The 20,239-nt window shown below is 37.9% G+C and overlaps 2 protein-coding genes across 5 annotated transcripts; one reads left to right on the top strand and one right to left on the bottom strand.

Moving 5' to 3' along the window:
* Positions 1 to 1,530: 1,530 nt before the first annotated feature.
* znf518b (zinc finger protein 518B) lies at positions 1,531 to 6,945 on the bottom strand. Its single transcript, XM_074674528.1, has 2 exons — positions 6,796 to 6,945; positions 1,531 to 6,476 (listed from the first exon to the last, which is right to left on the bottom strand). The coding sequence occupies exon 2, from the start codon at positions 6,350 to 6,352 to the stop codon at positions 3,914 to 3,916; it is 2,439 nt and encodes an 812-aa protein (XP_074530629.1). The 5' UTR covers positions 6,353 to 6,476; positions 6,796 to 6,945; the 3' UTR covers positions 1,531 to 3,913.
* Positions 6,946 to 8,840: 1,895 nt separating this feature from the next.
* Positions 8,841 to 19,920, top strand: gsr (glutathione reductase). Of its 4 annotated transcripts, XM_074674824.1 has the most exons (14): positions 8,841 to 8,919; positions 9,060 to 9,332; positions 9,741 to 9,912; positions 11,019 to 11,045; positions 11,149 to 11,237; positions 14,702 to 14,771; positions 14,891 to 15,038; positions 15,128 to 15,182; positions 15,282 to 15,381; positions 15,466 to 15,720; positions 16,445 to 16,556; positions 16,688 to 16,819; positions 16,968 to 17,101; positions 19,275 to 19,920. In XM_074674824.1, exons 2-14 carry the CDS (start codon positions 9,271 to 9,273, stop codon positions 19,422 to 19,424), a joined length of 1,506 nt encoding a protein of 501 aa, XP_074530925.1. In that variant the 5' UTR covers positions 8,841 to 8,919; positions 9,060 to 9,270; the 3' UTR covers positions 19,425 to 19,920. The 4 variants fall into 4 exon arrangements, with proteins under 4 accessions (XP_074530925.1, XP_074530924.1, XP_074530922.1 ...); XM_074674823.1 differs by having other exon boundaries at positions 8,858 to 9,332; XM_074674821.1 differs by lacking the exons at positions 8,841 to 8,919; positions 9,060 to 9,332 and having other exon boundaries at positions 9,590 to 9,912.
* Positions 19,921 to 20,239: the final 319 nt, after the last annotated feature.

Genomic DNA, 20,239 nt, shown 5'->3' with positions numbered 1-20,239 from the left:
CACTACTTGCTCTGCTTTTGTGAGCTGTGATTTTGCGTTTAAACCTCTTAATTTCATGAATGGAGCAGGTTTACAAGAAGCTCTTCACACTCTCACCTTTCCACGGAGTAGCTGTTAAGTTTTTTGTAGGACTTTATTTGGTAACACAAATTGTCAGGTGTTAAATTTTCCTTCTTATTTCTTAAAAAGTTAAGTTCTTTATTTTAAGTTATTTTTTTGTCTTTTTATGCCTTTAATTAGACAGGACAGTGGATAGAGATAGAATAGGAAACAAGGTGATGGTGGGAAGTCAGGTGCAGGAAAGAGGCCAAACTCAGGCCGCTCAAGGGCTAACCCATTTGGCACAAGCTAAACCAAAGGCCATGTCCCCACCTCCTAAAAAAAAGTTTTTTTTTCTTTCTTTTTTTTCTTTTAACTTTTTGTTTGTTTGTTTGTTTTTTTAACATCCATGGATCCTTTAGATCACATTTGCAATTTTACTTTTTTTTCTAATAGTATCTTTAATTTACCCCCCTGCATTTGTTTGTTGTTGTTTTTTTGTTTTTGTTTTTTGATGCGTCTCTTTTCTCAACAAGCTAGGTCATATAATTTTTTTACATTTGTTTGGACTATGAATACATTTAACAAACAAGATTTAGACAGGAAAAGACTTTAAGCTATAAGCGAATAAGTAAAAGGACACAAAATTTGTCTGTTTTAAGTGCCTCAAAATAGTTTAGTATATATTTAGTATATAGTATCTTTTTACAATCAGTTGTTAATTAATAATAGCTTTACCCAGATTGGCAATTTACAGTTTAATACTTAAAGCCTCAATTTTTCACTGTGATTAAGTGGAGAATAAAAATAACAACCGATTAATAACATTTATTTAACTTTTAAGGTTCATACACACTTTAAAACCAGCTGTTTTCAACCTGAAGCTTTGTTATTGCATTCACCCTAAAATAAAAAAATAAAAAAATAAATAAAAAATATTAAAAATATTAAAAATAAAAGAAAATAACACCCTGTTCTTACAACATAACTATCACATAAAACAGGATTTTTTTAAAAAATATATTTTTGAAATTTCTTGTTTTTATGAAATACCATCTCGTAAAAACATGAAATATTTATTTTTGAGTTTCCTGTTTATATATTATCTCATAAAAACAGGAATTTGAAAAGTAAAGAAACTCCTAAAAATCTTAAATCATCATCTCAATGAAGAAACATGAATCATGTAACTGTAAACTAAAACACATTTGAAAACCTACCTTACCTCGCACCTCTGATTAGCGGCAAAAACATGCAGCAGAGCTTCATGGGAAATCCTGTTTTTTCAAGATAGTATCTCATAAAAACAGGAAATTCTAAAATAAATAAATTCCTGTTTTTATGAGATAGTTATGTTCTAAAAACAGTTTGTTTTTTTTCAAGTGAATGCAATACGCCACTGTAAATCTCACTGTCTTGACAACTTCAATGTAATGTAAAAAAAATAAACAAATAAATAAAAACAGGCTGCATAAATCAGATTAATTTCACTTTGCTTTAATGCAAAAAGTGGGGCTACACAATTTCTTTTATAAAAGCATGGAGCACAATTATAACACCAGACGATAAAAAAAAAGGGAGCAGTTTAACTGGAACATAAATATTTCTAAAACAAGAGTGACTGAAAGGCAAAGCAAGACCGTAATCACACCTGTATACACCTTTAAAATAATTATATACAGCAAAGACAGCACAGCACAGCAGCTTAAGACTCTGCAGTGTGAGGACAGAACACAACATAACGGCTGTTAGTATGAACACCAGCTCTCAGGTTTTTCTTATTTACAGGTACATACACAATAAAATCTGTCGGAGACCAAAAAGGTATTTACACGATAAAAACTCTAGGCAACCGAGTCCTACAAATAGAATCACAGGTCTAGCACCTTATACGTCATGATTACATTATAAAGGAAAACGCACAGGGTGCTGAAATGTTGCCTTAAGAAGAGATCGAAAAAGTGTCTGGAGAGAAGATTGCTTCTTATGTCCCTTCAGTGGATGGAGGAATATACAGATGTCCAACAGCCCGATAACAACAGTCTCTGAGTGTGTGTGTATGTGTGTGTGTGTGTGTGTGTGTGTGGCATCAAGGTAAAATGAAATGGAAAAATATTACATAGTTTGTAGTTACAGTAATAATACCGTGTCTAGGACCTCCATCTGTCATTTCAAGGAGGATACACACCAGAGTTGTTGACATTAACGGAAACACACTTTATGACACAAGGAGTAAAAATGACCCGAGGGGACATTTGCAGCTTTAACACTTAATCTCAGGACTTTGGATTCAAACAACTTATATCCCAAAATATCTGTGAGAATTAGAGCATTGAAATGTACAATGTAGTAAAAGAAAGAAAAAAAAACTCAAATCGATCCTCGAAGTCAGGTGTGAAGGTGCCTGAAACAATCCGTTCAGCCTGATACCATTCATTTCTGCCTGTTCTTGCACATTTTTAGAGGAGATTTAAACAGGAAACACCCAAAAAATGAATGTTATCCTTTTTATACATTTAAGGGTTAAAGCTCATGTTAGCAACTTTCTGTTTTTTTGTGTTATGGCGCCCCCTGTAGACAAACCAATACTTCTATTTTTGTTCTGTGGATTTTGGCCTGTACATAAAAAAAAAGTGTTATCCAAGAGGAAATCTTTTACCGACGTCTTTTAACAATCAAATGTCCATAAATATAAAGTGTTGGCTAATAGCTCTGTTCTTTTAAAAAAATACAAAAAAGTCACAATTTTTAGCTCTAGACCAAAGCCTCAAAATCAAAACTACTGGTGCGTTCAGGGACGTTTTCAGCTGAGAAATTTAAGAGTCACAAACACTTGTTGAAAGCTGGGGCACGTTCCCAAAATACCAAAGTGAATCATTTTTTTCTCACTCCACGATACACAATCTCCATTACTTTTGCGCACCACGTGATACACAACATATCCAAAACAGGAGCATGTTTGCCCATCTTCAGGTACTCATTTACACTTCACTGGCTGATTACGACCGCCTGGTTAATACAACTTCCAATTTCCAGGCTTTGAACGCACAACCAAACTGCTGAGAACTGAATCATGTGAAACAAAAAAAGGAGTGCAGAGCCAAAGCCATACTTCAAGAAGCCATTGAACAAAAAGCTGAACAGGGCTTAACTTTAATGTAATGTTTGTTATTATTGTTGCAGCCTCTGAATCTGTTGTTGCAAAATGCAAACATCTACATGTGTTTACATACAGTGGCTGAAAATGGACGGCAAAACTGGGCTTAAGCCTTTGACTTTTAATTTTTTACTTTATTTCTGTGCTTAGTATTGCACCAAGGGCTTTAAGTAAATCAATGTCATCAAAGATAAATACTTTATCATAACTTACTCCTCAGCCACTACTAACTTTACACTTAATGTTTAATATCAATGTGTACTGTACCCAATGTGTGCTGTATTTTGGGAGAGGGGGCAGTAAAGCATCTCTGATGCAAACAAAAATAAATACAGTATTTCCTCTGTCAGAGTGGAGTAAACAGCATGCATTGTTTACTCCACTCTAAGAGAGCTACTGAATAGGCAAACTTCTGCAACACCACTCCACATCTCTTCCTTAATAACAAACTGGAATCTAATACAGCAGATGATCCCATGTCATCCAAAAAAGTCGCACTGAGCCTGAATATCTCAAACACAATGCTGATATAATGACTTAATAAGTACCACATAATGGTGAGTGATATTCAAATGTCCATAGTTTGATATTTTTATACTCCCATAAAGAAAATAACTGCTCTATTATTGTGTTTATTTCAAGTCAGCATGTCTCCTGTAATACCCAGTCTCTAATCATGAATTTACACTTTAAGTTATAGTACATCGTGTGATAACCTCATGAAAAGACTCCAACAGTGCAGCCCATCACCTCATACTTCTGCCCCATCACTTTGCTCAGCCTCATTTTTAAGATTTGGCACTTAGGGGCTCCCCTATCCGATAAAGTGTCCACCCTCGCCGCCTGTACTGAGGCCCGAGGTCTCGGATGGTTGAGAACCACCACAGGCTGGTTTGCTCGTGGCTGTTTTACCAGTTGGTCCTCTTTTAGTGGCATCAGATGCAAAACAGCACAGTCACTCAGGCTGCCTATTGGTCCCTGAGTCTTACATTTGGATATTCTAAGTTTCAGTCCCTTCCTGCTTTTTTTCCACACACCTACTTGCACTCTTTTCAGAGACACAGTCAGGAACTTTGTGGAGATGTTGTGCTCACTTTTCTGCATTTGATGTACAGACTCTGCAGGTGCAGGTGCATGTACATGCTCGACAGTTTTAGAAACACACTTCTCATCCTTTAGAGGTTTCAAATCAGGAACTTGGACTTTGTCTTCTGTTGGCGTGCTCTTGTTCTCCTCCTTGATGTGGACCTGGTTGAGCACAGGAAGGGGCTGAACACCCTTATCAGGCTCCTCTACTTTTATAGGCTCACATTTCTGGGGAGTCAAAGAAGGGTTGTGGGTTAAGAATCCATTTTTTGTTGACACCTGTGCACCTGATCCCTTATGTGTTTGCAGCTTCCCCACCAGGGCTGGGCAGTTTGCAATCTTGCTGTGATCTTGAGGTGTGTTCCCACAACTTCTGCTCATGGCGATCCCACGCAGGGCAGCCATCAGTGGCCGGATGGAGCCTTGTACATTCTCTGGTTGCTGGCTTAGTGAAAACACAGATGAGATGACGGGGAAAGTCTCCGGTTCTTTGTCTTTTGCCTTTAGCCTGACGTCCTGTGTCCGCGCTGAAGTCTTCAGATAGGTGCCATTAGAAAGCACAGGTGTTTTCATCAGCGTGGGCTCAGTCGTTGCCCTGGTTGAGGGAAGAGGCAGATTTGAAAATTTTTCTTTGCAGACCAAATTCAGTGCAGGTGTTAGCTGGCCAGCTGAGGATGAGGAAACACTCAAAGACGGAGATACTGATTTTGAACTCTGCTGACTCAAGCCCACCGCCTCTTTCTTCATGTTGGATGAAGTGCTGTGGTTGGTGCGGACCCTAGGTTCCAGTTTAGCAGCCATTAATACTTCTCGAGGCACACTTTTTAACTCTACTGTCTTTTGTGGGAGGGGGTTTCCGTTTTGTAGTGGCATTAGATTATTCCTCAGAGAAACACATGCACCCCTGTTTTCTGGGTGCAGGTTGACTGGCATCCTGTTGGGGGCCCTTGTGGTGGTAACAGTGGGCACAGCTGCATTTTGGCTCACAGGTTCTCTGTGTATAAATTTGATCCCATTGCTTCCCTCCCTTGCAGTATTGAAAATGCTGTTGGGAACCTTGTTTGGGATGATAGAGTTGCGCTCTAAGTCAATTATTTCATCTGATGGTCTTTTTAGTCCAATTTTTTCTTTGCTGACTTGACACGGCAGGTTTTTGTTGATATTGGCCGGAGCAACAGAAGGCAGCGCCACATTCGCATTCGTCACCTCATAAGGTTTTCTGTTAACAGTGCACGTCCCCAAACGCACAGAATTTGCTGTGTTTGGATGACTAAATGTGGAAGGTAATGGCCGCCCCAGTGGAGTGTTTTCAGAGACCGTCCTCGTGTCTTTTATCACTGACTCACTTTCTTGTTGAGAGACCAGCCTCAATTTGAGCTCCTTGGTCCCGTTGACAGTCCTCACCTCCACAAGCTCAACCAAGCAGCCAGCTGGGATGTTAACTTCCTCTGGAAGGGGGACCGTCAGAGCCCTGCTCTGCTGGATGAGTCCATTAAAAGGGGGTAAAAGTTCTGTTTTCCCGTTAGTGGCATGTGAGACGTTACTGTCCAGTGTCTTCCCTCTTTGCTCATCTCTTCCCAGTCTGACAGCAGGTGCACTCGGTTTGGGCACTGACACTCGAACAACAGGGGGAAGTGTTGCTGAATCAGCAGCGGGCACACTTTGTAAGGAACCAGAGACTGATACATGTGGAATTTTAGTTGTCCCAGACTTTGCAGCTGCTTGACTGATACTTTTACTATGTAGACGCTCGATGTGCTTCACAAGGCACAGCTTCCTCATGTAGCCCTGTCCACAGTGAGGACATGCAAAGGGATACTTTGAAGTGTGTTGCTTCAAATGAACGTTTAATTCTGCCTCACTGAATGAGACATTGTTGCAATAAAAACAGAAAAACTTCATTTCCATGTGTTCGGTCCTGTGCTTCATGAGAACAGCGACATCCGTCGTAGCAAATCCACATTTCTCACAGTACATGACTTTTGCATTTGTCAGGACACGATCTATAGCCAGGCTCGGATGTCCACCGTTCACAGACGGTGGCATGCTTTGGTAGCTGACAGGCTTCATGCTGACAGGTGAGATATGATGATAGTCCCCAACATTGGAAAGTTGCAGCTACACAGTAGGATGTACGTCCATAACAAACTGGTGTCCAGGTGTGTCCCTCTGAGCATAAAAAGGCTTCTGCAACCTGTGAAACACACATGAAAGAGAATGAATCATAGCAGGCCTATGAAGCCCCTCCCCCTCACACAGAGCTCATTCAGTATTGTTTGCTTCTACCGTTTGTTTAACGGTTTACATGCAAACCAACGGATTTAACAAGGTTATATCAGCTAATTATAGTCGTATGGTATGGCACTTGTATTTGCATTCCTCGTCGGCTGCCCCGGGTTTCTTTCTCTGAGCAGAAGCCAAGGCCCACGTAACCACAACATGGAAATCGCACATATTGCGGTTCGCATTTCCAATGTTTATCTTAACGACAGAGTCAGATATCATGCACATACCTCGTAAGAGAGTCCCGCAGCAGCTTTAACAGCTGTTATGAGTTTCAAGGGTTATAATCCAGGGAAAGTAAACGTTGCCGTAGCTTGTTAGCACGGTCAGCCGAGGCGCTTTGCTACAGTCGAACACAATCTGCAGTTGGCCCACATCACCGGAACAAGTTACGGTTGTCTTCAAAATAAAAGCATGACAAAAAAAATATTTCATTTTATGCCCATACATTGATTATACTCCTCAAAGCACACAGTGTTGCAAATTTCTAAAAAAAAAAAAAATAATAATAATAATAATAAAATAAAAAAATTAATAATAAAAAAATCTATCTACAATAATCTACAAAATTTCCGAACATCATGTATCACAAAACACATCTTTTTAGGTGTCCTTCTTCTCACTTTTGACCTCAGGCAAGAAAAATGACTCTTTTTTTGTGAAAAATTTGAAATGTACAGAAATAACAGGAAGTCTCTTAGAAGATAACTTTATAACAACGAACAAATTTAGACTATGGTGGTTATGTATTAAAATGAATAAAAATACGTTCCAAACTTCCAAAAGTAAGACATTGTATTGCATTCACCCAAAAATGACATTACTATCTCATGAAAACAGATTTTTTTTTCATGTTTTTGTGAAATACTAGCTCATAAAAACGTGAATTTATCTGTTTTAGAATTTAGAATCTATTTAGAATTTAGAATTTATTTTAGAGATACTATCTCATGAAAACAGGAAAACCAAAAGTAGCTACTTTTTGTTCTGATGAGATAGTTTTTTTTGTAAAACAAGGAATTTTTTAATTTTTATTATGATTATTATTTAATCTTATGATTATTCAATCTTATTTATTTATTTATTTATTTATTTTTGAGTGAACGCAAAGACAACAACATTCAACAAGGGTCAGAAAACAAAACAACAAGTTTTTGACATGTCGTGCGAATCTTTTTGGCTATTCTGCCATTTTATTTTATTTTATTTTTCAGAAATAAGGCAAAATATTTGAAATTGTTTTGTGTTACTATTGCTTTTTCTTCACTAACTACAATGAGTGTGATATTTTCATAAGTAAAATAGAAAAATGACCTTACCAAAGAGGAAAAGAGTCAGACTGTCAAGATTCTGATCAAGAGGGAATCTAGAGTTACTTCCAAAACATAAAAAGTCAAATCTAAAAGAGCTAGGATGGGAGAAAACCCAAAAGCTTACTGAACATTATGAAGCTGAGAACTTTTCAGTAATCAACCTCAACCTTAGCAGAGATTGCTAAAAGACCCTTGGCTACCAGTCAGGCCACTTTTCTAAGCAGTGGGGCTCGATAATCTACCCAAGTCTGTTCAGTGAAGGACACGGGGAGTAGTGAAGGTGGTGGTGCGTTTCAGGCTGCCATTGTTGATGATGCACTTGTTGGTTTCTTTCCAGCTCAGGATGGTGTGAAAGTGAATTGTAAGGGGACAAATTCACCTCCTGGTGGAAAAGACATTCAGCTAAAGTGTTTATGAATGCCAATGTTTTGGTTGTTGTTGTGGTCAGTAATTAAAAAAAAAAAAAAAAAAAAAAGATGTTTAACACTGATTAAAAGCATTATAGCTCAAAGGAGCAGCTTTGGATAGCCATAACAAGTCATCAGACACCAAAGTTAGTCAGTTGACCTGCAACTTCTGACCTTCACTGCAAGGAAACAAAGTTATATTGTTCATTTAAGAAATCTTTTATATTTGACAAATTTCAAAACTGTATATTGTTGAATTTTGAATGCAACTGTGGCAAATTTCACAATATGATTTAAATATCTTGTTTTATTTTTTTATATGAAATATGCTCTTATCACCAACTTCACTAACCCGGCACATTCCTTTATACAGTTTCTGCATTTATCTAAAAAATACATTTCACAGTACTTTGAATAGAAGAAACATTTTAACCACACAGTTGACGAGATAAATTCACTATTTGACTTCTTTTCAAATTTAAAATGAATTTCAGTAATGTTTATTTAAAAAAAAAAAAAAGTGCCTGGGCATGCTCTTATTTAGAAAAGTCTAAACGGAAACGCATTTCCATAATATTGGAATGGACGGTATCTGAAGTTGATGTTAAGCAGGCGGTTTTCTTGAGAAAAACAGGTAAACATCCTTTGCATCATAAGGCTGTTTACATATAATACATTTGTTTTAAAAGAAATAAAAAAAGGTTTTTTGGGGGAATTTATTTTATAGTCGTCTGAGTGTTTTCTCACTTATTCATCCGATGACCTCATTCGCAGCGGTTTACAACCCACCAGGAACGGGCATGTGGTGTTAACGGGTCTGTATTTTGTGAGCTCACCCAGTGACACAGGAAGCAGTTGACAGCTTTTGTATTTTGAGGGATAATGAAGGTAAACCAAAGGTCTCCCTAGACTGAGAGGGGGCAGAGTGATAAACAACGGCGCTCTGCGGACACATGAAGCTAAAATGCCCCTAAACGCGTAAAACATGTTGTTTCTGAGGATATGCAGACTGCTTCCTTCTGCGCCAGTGTCTCTGGCTTTACCAAGGTGAGTAACACACTGTTATCATGAGAAATACTTGATTTAAGTTTTTGTCACGCTGTTGATTTTAAAGATAGTATATTTTTAACTTTTTAAATGAAGTGTCTCATCTATCTTTTTATTTGAGGGGATTCTTGTAGCACAATTTGCGCTCTTTAACCTGTTGTTGAAAGCCCACTGTAGTTCATGTGAGGATCACCATGACTATTGTGAAAACTGTTTCTGGGATTTACACACCATTGTTGCAATTCATAATGACACAGCATTGGCTTTCACTTGACACCTCCCATTCGCCGGACACACACGCCTGCCGACGGGCTTCCTGGTTATGGCAATTTTAATCCAGCTAACTCGGGCGCAATCCTCCTCTTGCTGCTTCCTCCTCAGAAAGCAACTTTTCTCGTCCTTTTGCAGACACGCAGTTATCCGCAGAAGCATGGCCTCTGACGCGTCGGCGACCGAGACCACCCGGTTCGACTTCCTGGTGATCGGCGGTGGGTCTGGAGGTCTGGCCGGGGCTCGGAGGGCATCGGAGCTCGGTGCAGCCACCGCCGTCATCGAGAGTCACAAACTCGGAGGTACCTGCGTGAGTAAAAATACAATCAAACACTGTTATCCTTTCCGCCCTCTGTCACTGTGCTGTGGCCTCTGCAGCTTTAACACGCATGTCGGTTGCCAGGTTCACTGCGAAACCTCGGGACTCCTTTTGTGGAAGTTTTTTTTGTTTACAACAAACATTGTTTGAGTTTTGAAGCGTCTCTGCTGATAAGCACTCCCCTGACCATGATGTCCCGGAGCATTACAAAGCAAAGGGTACAATAGATTACAAGTGTGTAATTTCATGTTACCTAACTTTTTTTTTTCTTTTTTTTTAACTTTTGTTTCTAATTCCTCTTAACCTGGTGTCATATTCAAGATTTTTAGATGCTTTGTTTTGTTTATCTTTTATTATAATAAGTGTAAGTTTTTCATCTTATATCTGTAAGTTGTAGGAACTAAAAAAAACACTAGTTTATACGACTCTTAACATTTGTTCAACACTAAAAATGACCCACAACCACCCTTAAAAGACACATTTGAAATGTGGAAGTGTGTCTGTGTTACACGTGTAATAGATACATTTCAATTTACTTATTTCTGGTAAATTTCTTGTTTGTTTTAAATTTTAGTATCCATCAAAACCTTAACTGCATCTTTGATTCAACTGAGAGGAAGATGAAAATGAGAAGTGATAACGCCATAAATCTTACTATTGCCCATGGCTAGACAGTGCGTTTAATCAATTACACAACCGCTGTAATAAACTATAAAATAAAGTGATGGTGTGTGCCAGATCATATTACAGCAGTCAAATCAAATTTCATCAAACTGTTTAATGAAAGATGAGGTTAGCTTTTTTTTCATGACAAAGTTTTGGTGTGAAGTTTGTGTCTTTCGTTGAACTTCATTTCATGTGTGTAAAATGTTGCTTCACAACACAGACTTTATTATGTTTCGTGGATTTTTATTTTGATATTGATCTCTGACATTTAAAGCATGAACAAAGTAGCTTTTGTTCCTTAATGCCTGCTGACTCTTGTGTGCAATTCCTTTTTTTATTTTAAAACCGTCTGAACAAAGTGCAGTCATCTTTAGCATGTAGCATTGCTGAAGCCTTTGTTTGCTAACGTGCTCTGTTTTTATAATTTTTAGGTCAATGTTGGCTGCGTCCCAAAGAAGGTACAGTTCTCAAGTCATTCATTCCCTGAGCTGAGACATGATCAAATCTATAAAACTCTGCGTGGTTTTAAATCCACTTTCTTCCTTGTTCCTCTTCTTCCAGGTTATGTGGAACGCCGCCGTTCATGCGGAGTATCTGCACGATCATGGTGATTATGGCTATGACGTTGGAAATACCCGCTTCAGTTGGGAGTAAGTATCACGTACACAAGTGTCTGCTGGTGTCTTTTTTCACCTTTTTATGCAACAGTGTGCCGTGTTGAATGTGCCGTGTATTCCCTTTGTGTATAAAGTACATTTGTCCACTTTGTAGTTTCTGTAGTTTTTCAGTTTTCTGTTAAAAGTCTCTTGAGAAAGTATTAAAAAAGCAACAAAGTTCACTAATATCACAAAACCTGTTGATATGAAACTATTGTAGGCTGTAGCTGTTCTGACTTTATAAACACTGTCTTTGTCACAGTGTCCATTTAGATTGACAGAAGGAGTTTTAACAAAAATCATAATCTCACCCTGCAAATAACAAAAAATGGTATGTCATGGTTTAATATCTTTAAAGATTTGAGTGTGTGACAAGCTAAACGTATGATAAAATGTTGAAGACAATGTCTGAGAAAGTCTGAGAACAGCACATCGAATGTTTATGTTAGCTCTGGGATGTGTTTAGAAAAGAAGGAAATGATTTCCATGACTGCCTGCTTCATATTTGTCACTGAGCTGGAACACATTTCAACAGACTTGTTGGCTAATCATGGTCAGTTTACATCCCTGTAGAAAGCAGGAAGTTGCAGGTAGAGCGCAAAAGATTTCCTTGTTTTTAGTTTCTGTCTGTGTAAAGTTGCCCAAACTGGTTTACTGTTTGCTTTAGTTACGTCCAGTTGATCATAACTTGTATTTCCAGAGTTAGAAAAGAACAAATAGACAGAATTAGGTTTAACTTACGTTTTCACAATGAGCTCGGTTGCGCTCCATGAGGTTCACCCTAGTGTGGGTGGCCCAAATCCAACTAGGGATGCACTGATCTGATCCTGGTATTGGTGGGAAAGGATTGGTTCAAACTTGACACTAATGCTAAACTATGATTTAAAATTTGACAATCAAGTAGTCATTTCTGTAAATTCTGAAGCATTTTTAACCAAACTGCTGTTTAACATTTAGACACTTATAGTTTTTTGTCTTGTACTGAAAACATTCCCAATCTTATCCAAAAGTAGAGCATGCAGGTTATTATTTAATAGGGATGCACCGATACCGATCCTGGTATCGGTTATCAGTGTATTGGTGCCCCTCAAAGCTGGATTGGTATGTGTGGGAAAGGGGCCGATCCATTGTGTTGATCCAGGCAAACAGCTCCATGCCTTTTTTCACTGGTGCTCTTGGCTATTTGATTTAGATTATTATTTGATGCACTTTTTTGCTGTATTACCAGTCTACAGGGTATAAAAGTTTGCATTTGAATAGAATTTTTGTACATTCTGAATCATTGTTTTTACCAAAATAGTGCTAAACATTTGAATGTTCTATATTTTAGATAAACATTTACTTCAGTTTTTCCATCCACTCATTTTTTTGCCTTTTACCCAAAACATTACCAGTCTTATTATTATTATTTAACACTGGTATCGGATCAGTATCGGTATGGACTGATACCCAAAGCCCAGGCATTGGTATCGGTATCAGTATCGGAACCATAAAAGTTGGATTGGTGCATCCCGACATACCATGTTGATACATATTGCACTCAGGTTGTTGCAACGCTATTTAATAAATGGCTTGAAATTCAGAATGTTTTGTTTGTTTTATGTTTTACTATGTTGCCTACTGTATCGATATGGATCGAGTATCGGCACAATAAAATTTTGATAGATCAGATCGGATCTGAATGTTAAAAAGTGCATCGGCCCATCTCTATTATTTAACACTGGTATCAGATCCGGATCAGTATCAGTCAATACTCAAAGCCCAGGTATCGTTATCAGGACCAGAAAAGCTGGATAGGTGCATCTCTAAATCCAACCTCCCCACGCTCTCATCCTGTTTCCTATTCCATCCACTGTCCTCCTCTAACTCATCAAAAAGCCCTAAAAAACAACTTTAAGAAAAGCAATGACAGATTTTTTTGTGCGCCATTTTTGATATGTTAGGGAAAGTCCTTGGCTGCACTGTGAACTCTGACCCTTTTATTGCTCTTATTGGTTTGCTTTCATCCTCTGGCTGGTCAGAATCTTCATATCGAATTATTGCCTTTTCCACCCTGCTAGTAAGGAGGCTCATTCTTCTTAAATTGACTCATTCATCCCCACCCACACATAACAGAAATTTTATATTGCGTGAGACTTGAGAAAATCAGATTCTTCCTGAAAGGTTACATAGAGATGCCTTGTCTATTAAAGCTGAAAACCAATGAACTACTGGCTAGCTGATTTTGTTATTTATTTAGTCATTTATTTACTTATTTATAGGGATGGGAATTGATAAGATTTTGTCAATACCGATGCCCTTATCGATTCTGCTTATTGATCTGATTCTTTATCAATTCCCTTATCAATTCCTGCTGTGAATTTTCTTGGTACAAAAAGTAGCTTTACAGGTTTTCTGTGTCAACAACATTTAATTGAGTTTATACTGTAAGTGAATAAAATGTAATTGGTCCCTGAGTCTGGATATTTCTGGGCATAATTATATAGGAACAGGTAAAAATTGCACACAATGTGACGTTGATGTGCTTGGCTGTGTTGTAATGTATTAATAATTCACAAAGGCCATCTAGTGTCTCAAAGTGGTTATAGCAATGGTTTAAGTTGTTTGGAACCTTTCCGTAGTTATGAAGTCAGCCATGAGCCTTTCAATCACTTGTTAGCTTTTGACATTTGAAATTCTCAGTATTTTTTACAAAGAGTTGATGTGATATGTTTCTGTGATGAAAGTTGAAATTCTATTCTGAAGCTGAAGTTATACTAATGTATGCTAACTGCTAACATATCAATGCAGTTTCTCATATACGTTAGCATCAAGCTTGCGCTATTTTGTTATTTTGGTAAATAAGGTGATTTATACCATTTCGAATGTACTGAATATGAATGTCCTGGGTGAAATGTACATTTCTTTATGAAGTCAGTTCTTCAGTAAAACTTAGTCCTTCCTTTTCTCTTCCTTTCTGCGATACCACTGTCCAATTGTTGATACCCCGTGTCAGTTGAGTGTGTTGTCTGAATGTTGTTCTGAGGGAGTTCTGTTTTTCTTCTAAAATGTCTTTTCCTTTTCTGTACATACCTCAATAACAGAAAATCGAATAAAAATACTTCACAGAAAAAAGAGCAATGGCAGCATAGTATAACATAGTGTTGTCTACAGCAGTGATGAGCCAGTTATATAAAGTTATTCACTGCCAGAAAATGATCCTGTCTTTAAAGGAAATGAGCTTTGTCATCCTGAGATATTACAACATCAAGATCTTAAAGAAGTTATCTCAAAAATATCTGAAATAAAATCTTTATTACTGTAAAAACAGGCAATTAAAGTCAGTGAACCCTCCACTTCAATGTGTTTTAATACAGGGTGTGTCATTTTAAATACAGCGTAGTGCAGGTTCTCCCTTGTGTGAATGTGGGTTAAGAAAAACAATCCCTCATCCTTGGTGTGTTGTCCTGTTGTTGCAGAACCCTCAAAGCCAAAAGGGACGCTTACGTAAGCCACCTAAATCGCATCTATCGCAACAATCTCGACAAAGTAAGTTCATTTGTGTAACTTCTCTGTCATTTTGTGTCCGTGGCGTTATTATTTTTTCACTGTGCTTTAAAGTGGAATAAATAGTTGGATGGAAAATAAACATGTTTTGTCCGTTCCAGGCTAAGATCCAAACAATTCATGGCCATGCCAGGTTTACAAATGATCCTGAGCCTACTGTGGAGGTCAATGGAAGAAAATACACAGCTCCTCATATCCTCATCGCCACTGGAGGGCAGCCTTCTGTTTTGAGTGAATCTGAAGTTCCAGGTTAGAGACGCTCCATAGAAATACACTTTTAATTGTCCACAAAATAAGAGAAATAATGTGCAAAATGTTGTATTAATCTATCATTCCAGGTGCAAATCTGGGGATTACCAGTGATGGCTTTTTTGAGCTTGAATCTCTGCCAAAGTAAGCAGTTTATGCACTGTATCTGATATATGTGTGTTTAAAGTGAGGAGCTGTTTTTCTAAGTTTGTGCTTCTGATCAAAAACTCTTTGTTTCAACAGGCGCAGTGTCATTGTGGGTGCAGGTTATATTGCAGTTGAGTTGGCAGGCATCCTTTGCACCCTTGGGTCTAAAACATCCCTCATCATTCGGCAGTCAGGGGTAAGAACCTCAGAACTACAGCATCTTCTCAGAGAGAAGATTATAACTCTGAAAACTTAACGTACTCTCACATCCTCTCTGCAGGTTTTGAGGAACTTTGATAGCCTAATAAGCACAAACTGCACCAAAGAGCTGCAGAACTCAGGTGTAGATCTGTGGAAGAACTCGCAGGTGAAGTCTGTGAGGAAAACGGAAAAAGGCCTAGAGGTGACGCTTGTCTCTAAAGACCCAGAGAAGAAGAGTGAAGAGGAGAAGACTCGAACCATACAGGAGGTGGACTGCCTCCTCTGGGCTATCGGGAGGCAGCCAAACACCTCTGGACTGAACATTGGAGAGATGGTAACGGTCTGCTGAGCTCTCTGTGATGATAAGTGAAAAACAGACTGTGACATGTGAAGAGGTGATAACATACAACAGAAAACTGACAAAACAGTCAGTGAAAATTACATTTTACTATTCTTCTTAGCCAATTTAAGAAAGTAAGAAAAGTTTACAGTTTAAAGTAAAGTTTAAAGCGAAGCAGAAGCATAGAAAGAAACTGCAGCTTTGGAAAAACTACAGGTCAGAAGAGTCTGTCTGTTTGACTGTGAACAACATAACTCAAAAAGTAACAAACAGATCTTGATGAAATTTTCAGGAAATGTTCAAAATAGGATAAGGAAGAATTGATTAAATTTTGGAGGTGATCCAGATTACCATCTGGATCCAGGACCTTTTTAAAGGATTCTTTTTAGTTGTGAGAAGGGCCATTTTCACCATATGTGTATATAACTCCACGATAAATGGTTGGATCGCTTTGCAAAACAATACAAAACAAGGTCACCATAATTTATGACAGATGAAAAAGTGGGATCCAGATTTTCATAATTTTCAACACTGTCAGGTAACAAATTATCGTACAAACCTGCAACTAACACCAAATTGTAGCAGACAGTCTGCTGAAAGGGAGTATAACATTAAAGTAGGACTAAAGTGTTGCGTAATAATCAGAATATGCTTAGCGGAGATCTACGATCTCTGAGTGCTTTTCTGGTTTGAAATGTGATGTCTGGTCTGTTCACAGGGTGTGGATACGGATGAAAAAGGCCACATCATCGTGGACGAGTTTCAGAATACCAGCAGATCAGGAATCTATGCCGTGGGGGATGTCTGTGGCAGAGCTCTCCTCACACCTGGTTAGAGTTTATCCCGTTTTCTATCTAGAAAATGTATACTACATCCACTCACCGACTATATTTATTATTTTGTATGAACAGCAATATTTTTTTGAGATGTTAATGCAAAGCTTTGTTTTTCATTTCTGCAGTTGCCATAGCTGCAGGCAGAAAGCTGGCACACAGACTGTTTGAAGGCAAGAAGGACTCCAAGCTGGACTACTCCTGTATCCCCACAGTGGTGTTCAGCCACCCACCCATCGGGACGGTGGGCCTCACAGAAGGTGAGGAGTGGCCTCAAAGGTCACCCGTGTGTGCACTGTGTGTCCTGTGTATCAGTAGAAAACATCATGTGTTGTCTCACTGAATGCTAATCCTGTCCTAGTTTAGTTTAGTAGAACAACATTCAGTGGTTTTATCTTTCTGTTACAGAGGAGGCCATAAAAACCAGAGGGAAGGAGAACGTGAAGATCTACAGGACTTCCTTCACTCCCATGTATCACGCCATCACGAGCAGGAAGAGTCAGTGTGTCATGAAACTTGTGTGTGTGGGCAAAGAGGAGAAGGTAGGACTTTTCTGCTTTTTACACTTTTTACTTCTGATGGGAAATATCATCAAAATATATTTTATTCACAAGTGTTGAAAGGAACATCTCCACAGAAGACAGTTTAAAAAAATACTTTTTTGGATATGACTTTTTTTTTTAATTCTTGCTTTTCCACAGAATCCTAGACTAAAGTCATAGTTTTGTCTTTTTCTCAGGATGTTGACCTCAAACTCAAATGCTGACTTTAATGTCAGAATTCTGACATTTTAGGAAAAAAATAATAGAAAAATGTCACTCAGCAGTAAAAAAAACTAAAAAGAAACTGTTTTTCTGGTGTCACCTCCCTTTTTTTTCAAATCCTCTAATGTACTTTCTCCGTTATTGTTATAGTGATATCTCTTATGAATTTCAAATCAGTTGTTACTTTCATTTCTTGATGGTTTTCTAAAAATCCTGAAACCTGTGTAAAACCTTAGAAGTCATGAATGACAAATTATTCAACATTATGAAGAGTGATTCAGCATCTGTGATTAAAAATTTTTATTCTAGTTGTTTTAAACAGAAACGGTAAAAAGTGTTATTTGATAGCGGCTCAAACATACAGTAATAAAAATGCTGAATTCACATTAATGATTTTTAATGCAAGCATACATAAGACACTTGAATTCAATTAAAACTGTTTTACATTGTAAAATAAATACATGAACAGAAAACATAATTTGTTTCTATGCGCCACAATATGTTTAATTGTTATTTTGTTGACTGTGTATTGTTGTCTGTGCAGACATGATTAATTCCAGTTGCAAACAAGCCCTGCCCAGTAATTTAAAGAATTAAAAATAAAGGGAAATCTTCTCTTCACTGCTCTTTCTCCTATCCACGCTGCCATCAGCTCTCCTGCAGGGAGATGTGCCTTGATTATTAAAAACCACAAAGAAAAAGAGGCACTTCATGTACCGATGGAGGCATATCTGTATTTCAAGAGTGTATTATTCCTCACTTCTGTGTGTAGTACACACTAAGGTGCCTACATAAGGTGTTTTGTTCTCAGTAGGGCTGTTACTTTAGTGCATTAATAAGATCAATTAATTACACCTCAAGTTAATGCGATAAAAAAAATTAATTTGATTAACTCAGCATATCTTGAATGATCTTTCAAGACCCTAATAATACTGTTTTGTATGACTGTGTAAACACCAAAACTACCTAAAAAGAGTGGACTCTGTTCTTTTATGTCTCTCTTTCTGTTTTTTCAACCACTGCAAGTCTTTTCTGACTTGCAGTGTCTCACTATGTCTCTGTCATCTCACATCTTCTCCTCATATCCATACTGAGCTCTCATCCAAAGAGCACACCACTCTCACCCACAGTGGTTTACGAGCATGATTTTGATTGACAAGCTCCAACAGACCCTCGCCTTCCCCTGCTGAAAAACACAGTTCACTTCTATAGACTCAGAAAAAGGTTGCACAACATCATTGGTAGCGAACACAGACATTTTAATATTGGCCAGTTGAAAAAATATGGATTTAAAAATCTTTTTTTCTGGTGTATTCATTTGATTTGTCATACCCTTCGATTATGTAATGTCCTAGAATTATTTTTTTTTTTATATAGGGACCTTAAGCATATATGAGATTGAAATGTGATTAATCAGATTGATTAATTACAAATCCTGTAATTAGATAAATTTTTTTAATCACCTGACAGCACTAGTTCCCAGCAATGTTTTGTCTTTAGATCATTGTGCCACCAAAACGTTCCCATGTTCAACATGTCTAAACAAGCACTCTAATCCCTACTGACGTCAGAAGAGTTAAATCAACGCCTTCAATATGCAGGCAGATTTTGAAAAAGTACAAAACACTGTGACCCCACCCATAATGAAGTGCTGTCAGGACACATCAGTCTTTTGAGTTTTGGTGTGCCCATTCTTTCCTTAAACAGGATTATATGTCCTTTGTTGATTCCTGTACTGATCCCAGGGTTTGTCTCCACCTGTATATTATTTAAAGGATTTTAAATTCATCTGTGATCTGACCATTAATCTATCAACTCCAAAAACTAACTTTAAAACGCTTAGTTCCAGGTTATAAACTTTTACAGTCTCTCTTAAAGTGTTTTTATGTTTTAACTCTTGAAACACTCTTGTCCGTGTACGGTGATTTTCTGTATTGTCTCTTGTCCTCAGGTGGTTGGTCTGCACATGCAGGGCCTGGGCTGTGATGAGATGCTGCAGGGCTTCTCTGTGGCTGTTAAAATGGGTGCTACCAAAGCAGACTTTGACAAGACTGTCGCCATTCACCCCACCTCATCTGAGGAGTTTGTCACAATGCGCTAACGCAAACACACACCCTATGCTTTTCAAGACGCCCAGACCAGCATACCAGGGCCGAGTCACTACTCTGAATCACTTCTAGATCAGCTTGACAACTTGCTTTCTAAAACTACACGCTTCCATTTTCTCTTACCTTATTTGTGCCTGTTTTATTTTATTTTATTTTATTTTATTTCTTTATTTTATTTTTTTATGGACCAAGACTGAATTATGGCCTTCTTAAACTGTACTGTGGGTCTTAATTACTGATTGAATATTTCAGGTTCAATTTTGATGATTGTGAAATGGAAGAGATTGATCTGCAGGTATTTTTGTCAAGTGATTGCACAGGAAGTCAAAAGACCTCCCCCCCTAGTGTATGTGTTTGATTTGTTAGTCATTTGTTAGATCAATATCATAATCACTGCTTCTCTTTAGGCTGCCTATTTACAAACAATGCAAGGTCCTAACATAAACTGTACTGTCCTAAGACTCAATAAACCTACAGGTTTTTTCTTAACTATTGTCTTACGAACTGTGTCTTCATTCTATGGCTTTTATAGACCACTCTTATCTTGGTGGCCTTTTACATTTTCTCTACAGTCTGAAAAATGTTTTTCATATTCAAACAAAGCTATGTTCATGCATGCACTGCAGTAGGAGGTCCTCTTATCTGGGCTTGAGACAAAACTTTTATCCTCCCAAGATGTGACATTCCTGCTATGGCTTTGAGTGACCAAGTGTAATATGTGACTGTACCTATACACAGTTTTGCCTAGCTTTGTTGGAGCCCAATTTGAAACAACACACCAAAATGTTATAATTAAATAATGTGATAA

Source organism: Halichoeres trimaculatus, unplaced genomic scaffold, assembly GCF_033239565.1.
Source record: "Halichoeres trimaculatus isolate MK-OKI-2021-1 unplaced genomic scaffold, fHalTri1.1 fHalTri1_scaffold_7, whole genome shotgun sequence".
NCBI lineage: Eukaryota > Metazoa > Chordata > Actinopteri > Labriformes > Labridae > Halichoeres > Halichoeres trimaculatus.
Note: the sequence above shows the minus strand (reverse complement) of the source record. Positions and strands in the feature narration are given on the sequence as shown.